Source organism: Diuraphis noxia, unplaced genomic scaffold (genome assembly GCF_037042655.1).
Source record: "Diuraphis noxia isolate RWA-SAM2 unplaced genomic scaffold, SU_Dnox_SAM2 contig0005, whole genome shotgun sequence".
In the NCBI taxonomy this organism is placed as follows: domain Eukaryota; kingdom Metazoa; phylum Arthropoda; class Insecta; order Hemiptera; family Aphididae; genus Diuraphis; species Diuraphis noxia.
Window position 1 is genome coordinate 23,240,309 of NW_028301715.1, and position 7,698 is coordinate 23,248,006.

The 7,698-nt window shown below is 26.6% G+C and overlaps 1 protein-coding gene across 2 annotated transcripts; it reads right to left on the reverse strand.

The window, feature by feature from the left end:
- Positions 1–1,871: 1,871 nt before the first annotated feature.
- Positions 1,872–7,438, reverse strand: Ube2g1 (ubiquitin-conjugating enzyme E2G 1). Of its 2 annotated transcripts, XR_001506106.2 has the most exons (5): positions 7,148–7,437; positions 6,667–6,769; positions 5,965–6,062; positions 3,306–3,626; positions 1,872–2,082 (listed from the first exon to the last, which is right to left on the reverse strand). XR_001506106.2 is itself a non-coding variant. In XM_015514516.2 (4 exons), exons 1-4 carry the CDS (start codon positions 7,191–7,193, stop codon positions 3,370–3,372), a joined length of 504 nt encoding a protein of 167 aa, XP_015370002.1. In that variant the 5' UTR covers positions 7,194–7,438; the 3' UTR covers positions 1,980–3,369. The 2 variants fall into 2 exon arrangements, 1 of the variants encoding a protein (XP_015370002.1); XM_015514516.2 differs by having other exon boundaries at positions 1,980–3,626; positions 7,148–7,438.
- Positions 7,439–7,698: the final 260 nt, after the last annotated feature.

A 7,698-nucleotide genomic window follows, 5' to 3' on the forward strand; every position in this document is an offset into this window, starting at 1 on the left:
TTACTTCTATGCTTATGAGGTAATTCATATGAACCTACAATATGTTTTAAATTAATATTTGATCAACATAGGTGTTTTTTCCGATTCTTAATTTCTTATGTAGGTATTTGAACTATCCATCAAAGGATGCTAAAATTAAACTAGCACCACTAAGCAGCTCCAGCGATGATGGATTTAAATACATCAAGAACCAGTCAATATGTATAAAACCATAAAATTCTGCGATAAAACTGAGTAAACTTTCAAGTTTTAGATGCTTATAAATTAATTTAGAAATTACTTAAGATGGTTAAAAAAACAAAACTTACAGCTTAAAAAAGCATGACTGACTAGATACAGTAACATTTGAAAATAATGTTGATAAGCTTAAAAATTCTCTAATTGAAAAACCTAAAATCAAGTTAATTTCATTTCATTATTGTTACTTACCTAAGTTTGGTTAATTTAACCGAAAGCGGTATATCTTCATGTTATAATGTAAATTTTATATCGTATAGGTTTTAGGTTAGGCCCCAAACCCTATCCATTATGTTTAAGAATATATAAGTATCTAATTGGTTTTTAATTATTTTTGCACATCAAGTAACTAAATTTAGTTTATCACTTAGTTGAGTTAGTTGGTTAACTGAATTGGTTAAAAAATAAAATCTTGAATGTCATCAACCATTCATCAGACTTTTGCATTATAAATGATGAAAAATAAATTTATACTGATGATTAACTATTATAAAATAGGATATAGATAATCTTTACTATTTTGAAAGGAACAACAATTTTTGGTAGGACAACAATATTATCTAGAATTAATTAAAATAAATGATCTATAATATCCTAAAATTTAGTTATTACAAATAAAACAAAAATTCATTAAAAAAATTGTCCAAGAATGAAATTCATATGTATTAATTCTTATAATATTATGAACATTGGAACATATTAAGTTAGTACTATATACAACAGCGCTAAAATTTTGGGAGTGGAGTTATAGGCCCCACTTGGTATTATATGAAAAGAAAACTGTAGGGGTATTGCCTTCATAAAAATTCAATCAAAAATATAAAAAAATTAAACAAAGACATTTTTTTTTACTCAAGATTCATTTTTTACAGTAATAATATGTTTATATATTCTAGTTTAGTTTATAAAATGAAAGAATAATAATTGTACCAATGTACTGACATAAATCATTTCCTTAAAAACGAATACAGGCATACAGCTAATGATATTTACCAAATTTATCATAGGCAATATAAATTAATAATTTTAAATAAAAATTGAATAATTACATTTTTCCCCAAAAAAATAAAAAGAATAAGTTGAATTTTAAAAGATTCATAATATTTTATAAAACATTTAAAACGGTTATTTTTATTTTATTTTTTTTTGGGGGGGGGGGGATTAAGCCACCCAGCCCCTAAATTGTGCTTATGACTATATACATAATACAAATTTATAAAATGGCAATGTAACTGGATAATAATGATATAATAAGTGTCACAATAAGACATGATCAGTATGTTAATTAATTTCGGTTGGTATGCAACTGTGCATTTATGTATTTCTTGTTTCTAAAAATATAGCTTGACATATCCATATGTATATTTTTTTTTTATACATAAAATAACATGAAAATTAAGTTTTTATTTACACCCTAGATTGTTACAAACATTAAATTAAGTTAAGCAATTCTTAAACCATTGAAAAATATAACTACATTAAATTGTACTTAACTGAAATTCAAGCTAAACTTGTTTGAAGATTACAACAAGAATAAAAAGTAAACAAAAATGTATAGAAGACGAGAGTATACTTTTTTTTTTAAATGTACATTATTAATTTTTTATTATTTAATTTTTAAACACATGATCAAATTTAAGAATTCTGTAAAGTATTATATATTTGTTCAAGTTAATAGATAACCTTATAAAATATTTTATTGTACTAAGTAAGGTTCATAGGATATTTTTAAGATACAAATATTTAAAATATGGAACATCTTATTTTATTAGATGTTTTAAAAAAAAAACTTACATTTAAAAATCACATTATATAAAATGTTGTTGGTTGTTCTACATTTGCTACCTGAAACAGATTAATTATTATTAAACTTACGAATATCCATGGTTTGTGATACAAACATGATTAAATTGTTAAGACACTAATAGTCAGACAATTTTATTTTTTTATTTTAAATAACAGTACTTACTCAATGTTTAATTTTAGTAACAATTATAATAGTTCTTATTGCATACAAATTGTCAAATTAATTTTTATGTTTAGTTCTTGGTGGTCATGTAATCAGTATAAGTAAATGATAATAACCAAATAATTTAAACAATTACATTTTTTGAATTTGATTTATCAAAATATTCAGCAATAATTATAAGTATTGCATAATTTAATGCTTACAACTGAAATATTTATAGGTGTAGTATATTAATTATAATCATAATTACCTATATTATGAACTTAAATTATTGTCTATTCATTAAGATTCACAAAATAACGATAATAAGCTAACTTCAAATTTAATTTATTAGAAAAATAATTTATAAATGTGTGTAGTAAAAACAGTTTATTACTACTTATAGTTAAGAGGATGCTACACCCGCATGTGTTGTCTCCGTCTTACAAGTGCGTAACATAGCAAAATCTGTTTAGCGCGGGACAACTGTTCTCCCTCAATATTTACAATAGAATTTTCAAAATTTCACAACACATAGGTAAGAACTTTATCTGTGTCATAGAGTCGTTATTTTTTTGATAGCACAAACCAATAATTTTAAGTAATTTAATGAAAAAATAAAAAAATAAATGTATTTTCATAAGCTTATAACTTTAATTATATTTATGTTATCAAAAAAATAATGACGCTATGACACAGATAAGTTCTTACCTATGCGTTATGAAATTTTGAAAATTCTATTATAAATATTGAGGGAGAACAGTCTCGCGCTAAACAGATTTTGCTATGTTATACGTTTGTAAGACGGAGACAACACATGCGGGTGTGGCGTCCTCTTAAGTATTAAATACAGGAAATGAAAGTCGGAAATTTGAATACACAGTAATAAAAAGAATGTAAATTTATACGAATAATTGGATGTTTGATTTAATTTTATCCATGAATGTTTACAGGAAATACAAATAATGCAGCTGTACTATTGTTTAATAACATTATAGTTAGTAAGTAATCTTTAATGTTTTTGAACTTCAAATGATTTTAATATATTGATGACAAACACAATGTAGATAAATATAAATAAATATACACATTATAAGGTAAAATGAACAATATTGTTTACCCTGGCATCAATAATTGATTTATACGTTGGTAACATGTGAGTAGAGCAACTGGCAAATTTGTTATTAGATATCTTCTTGACTCTTACGCACACAACGTGCAACCTTGCGTTTGAATTCTGGATAATTGTCACGCCAATCTTTAGCTGCATCTACATTAGCTGGACTTTCATCATTAGGATCAGCCAACATTGAAATAACTGATATCAATATAGTCTCAACAGTATGCACTGGTAACCAACGTTCACTTGCTTTTTCATAACCCCACTTATCATCACCAGGTTCATGAAGTATTGATATACAAACGTCACCACTTTTATCAACTAAATATAAAAATAATATGAACATTTATTACATAAATTAATACATTTTTAAATACAATAATATAAAAATAAATTTTTTTGAAGAACAGTAGGGTCAGTCAAAAAATATAAATTAAATAATAAGTAATAACCTAGTGATAAAATTCATCAAATAATATGAAAATAGAAAACGGAGATCAATACAGATTGTTACAAAAGTAATTTTAAAAACTTTATTCATTTTCAGATTTACTAAAAAGAAAGAGGGGTAGTTAAACAAAATAAAGCAGAGTTGGTTATTATTTGCTTAATACTAGGTCATTCTTAATATCAAATGGTTTGAAAATTTAATACAAGATTTTTTTAAATTTTTTTTAATGGCAGTTTAAAAATGTAAGATAATCAGTCAGTAGCCACTATTTTTTTTTTCATTAACATTTAAAGTTAAAATTTTAACGAATTTTATCAACAATTTGCAAATTGTTTTGTAGTTAAAAACAAATAAAATGTTTAATATTTAGAGTTAAGGTTTGACAATTTTTCAGTATTTCATACTGTGATCATAAAGTTTAAAAATGACATTAACACTATTTTGTTTAATGGATATTTTAAGTTCAAACTTGGACAAAATTAAGTTTAAATGGAGAAAAACAATTTTAGTTGTTATTTTGTAATTAAAAAATAATAAACAGACACCTACATGGAACTTTTAAAGTATCTATATTAAATGAAATGTTGTAAATTAATTCAATTTACTGTTTGACTAATAATAAAATGAATTAATTTAAAGCTATAATAAATAATACACTTATATTTTAAAATAAGCTGACAGTCCATCTTCACTCAGAATTGTTTTTCAAATAAAAAATGTTTAAATCATTGAATTCTAATTTCACACATCTATTACACTTCTTCCCCTTTTTAATAATGTTATATGACACCCTCTTCCCTGTCTATACCAGAAAATCTGTGTTAATTTAATATGTGATCAAATTATGGAAGAATTATAAATACTTTACAAGATACTTTAACCATTTATCATGTTAGTACATTATTGACTAGTCGCTATATTGTATGTGCAATTTTAAGTGCATACCTATGTCTTACAAATATTATAATATAGTTGAACATTTAACATTATAATTTTTGAATTCTTATGAGTTATTTCTCTCTTAACATTTAACATTGGCATTCCATTTCTACAATAAATTTTGATAACAGATAAAAAATGTGGCAGTTAATCATTAGAAAATGGTATGTTTTTTTTTGGTGTGTCATTACAAAATAATAATTATTAAACATTTAAACAATTCACTTTTTTAACAGTTCTGTTGTAAAAAAATTATGTAGTACAACGGACAGTCAACCAGTGGCAATGTGATACATGTTATAAGGTGTGATAGTAATAAATCTATAATTATTGAAACTAAGGCCGGTGACACACATGAGAAATTTATTTTGTTACTTGGAAACGCATGTATTTAAATGGAGCAACACATACTGTTGTTTCCGAAACGTTATCGCAAAAATATTTTGTAAGCAAGTTTCATGAAACCAAACACGTTTGGTTTCATGTGTAATTGTTTCGTCATTTCACTATATCAACTCCCGCGTAGTTAACAACGTAAATAGGTATGTACAAATATGATAATTTATAATAATTTATATTGTTATTGATTATGATTATATTATAGTATTAACTACCTTTTTAAACTATCTTCTATATTATAAAGATTACAGAAAAAGTACAAATATCAATAGGTAACAGTAAAAATGTAAAAAAAAATAATGCAAAAGTTTAATACCTATTGGTTTCGATTTAACCACCACTGGACCACTGCAGAACAATAATGTCATCATCGGACGACATCATTAGACCAACTAAAATGAGCTGGGCGAACTAAATGGTGGGTAGGTGAGAAAATATTTATGAAACAAATTTTTTCTGTGTGTATTGACCATGAAATTTGTTTCGTGTGATTCATTGTAAAAAACAAATTTCTCATGTGTGCCACCGGCCTAACAAAAAGTTTGTCTCAATAATTGCTAGATTGAAGGTTTAAAAATCAAAACTAACATTTAAGAACATAATTTAAGCATGACAATTGAGTAACTGTTTGAAAAATAGAAATCTGATATAATATATGCCACTATTCAGCACTGAAGATTAATTAGGAAGCCAGTTTAAAAAAAAATGCAATTTTATACCTAAATATTAAATATTTTAACCTAAGTTATCACTTAATCAGTTTTAATTTAAATATGTAGATGTATGCAAATCTGTTTGTTTCTACTTATAAGAGATTTAGGTAGGTATACAATATAAATTTCATTCTTAATGATTAATAAATAAACTTACTATTAGGGTGCCAAATTTCAGTAACAAATTTCATTTTTGGTGGCCTCAATGGATACTCTTTAGGAAAATTAACATGAGCCTTGAAAAATCCTCCTTCACTGTAAAAATAATAGTTTTTAAAAATATTATAACACATTTTAACAGGATTATTCTATAGTAAGTATAATAAATTGATAAGCTTATTATTACCAATATCAGCAATAAATGGTTAAAAAGTCCATTTACTTAAATTTTATAAAAAAAAAACTTTAAATTATTGCATTGAAACAACTTGTATACTCTTATAAAAAGAAGGCACGTTCTAAATAAACCTTACAAAAGAGTATAATCTTGTATTTTCCCACGATTAGTCAGAGTATCAAACCCAGTTGTAAAATTAAATATTTTTATATCAGAATTCTAAATTTATAGGTTAGTGAATTTATCTTATCTAAGAAAAAATAGTTTATTTTAGTATTTTATTCAATTGAAAATTTACCTAGTTGTCAAAAAAGAAAACATATAAAGATAATAGCTATACAGATACTCGACAATTAAACAAGGTTTAGTAATTAGGTCAAATAAAGATGTTGATGTTATAAAAGACCAATGATCAATAATAATTGATTAAGATTATTAATATAATATATTACTTCTAAATAGTCTTAGATACCTACATAACATAAAAAAAAAGATAAACGGTTAAATTTAATAGCTACTTACTACAAGGTGTCTGGAGGTCCAATAATGAGCACTTCCCATTTGTAAATATCATTATCGTCTATGAGACCAGCAGAGAACCCTTCTACTGGGTTCTTGTGCAATTCTAAAAAAAAAAAAAAAAACAAAACATTATTAATAAAGACAGTCAAATGACTTAACCAACTCCAAAAACCCGATCGATTCACAAGTGTCAAGGAATACGATTTGGAAGGTATATAGTTTCTTATTTTTGTTGCGATAAATTACCATCGGGTAAGGTACTAAGGTTTAGTTTGAAAACATTTAACGTAAAAAAACCCGAGACAAAGTAATCATTAGGATACATGGTGGGCCAGACGGAATTTTGAAGACACGTGAAAATATTTTCGGTTGACCATCGGGATCAGACGCTAAACACGACAATCGGCCATGGACATCAAACCACCACAGTTTCGATCGCGAGATCGGAGAACAAAAACAGACGGACCGCTGCGATACTTACCAGTCAGTTGTTTTTTTAATAATAGCGCCGACTGTAGTTCTGACATTAAAATTGATTTCGTCACCCAAAAGTGATGTTGATTAAAAAAATTTTACACTTTTGAGGGAACAGGATTTGTTGAGTGCTAAGCGTTAAGTATTTTGTGCGGGTTACCCGTATTCCAGCGAATGGAAAATATTAAAATAAAGGAACTAAGGGACACAGAAGAAAGAATAATAATAATAATAATAATAATAATAGAAACTGTATTATGTTATGTATCAAACAGCAGAACGGGCGCACGGCAGTGCGGCTTATTGGAAATAAATTACCGGAACGGGTCGACGGTCGTCGTGCGTCTGCGCCACTGTCAGTGCGACAGTGTGACCACGACTTACGGAACTAGACTGATGCAGTGATGCGTTCTCTCGACCATCGCACCGTAGACACGAGTACACGAACACGACACTGGTCTGTACTTCTCACAGATATCTATACTTAGTATAGATATCTGTGGTACTTCTGTAGTAGTGTAGTGTCTGTACAGAGTGTACAGTGGTGTATACTACGCT

Coding starts and splice junctions, on each gene's coding strand:
- Ube2g1 (XM_015514516.2), bottom strand. CDS start 7,193: ATGTCAGAACTACAGTCGGCGCTATTATTAAAAAAACAACTGACTG. Junction 6,063..6,666: donor GGACCTCCAGACACCTTGTA/GTAAGTAGCTAT, acceptor TTATTTTTACAG/TGAAGGAGGATTTTTCAAGG. Junction 3,627..5,964: donor TGAAATTTGGCACCCTAATA/GTAAGTTTATTT, acceptor TTTTATATTTAG/TTGATAAAAGTGGTGACGTT.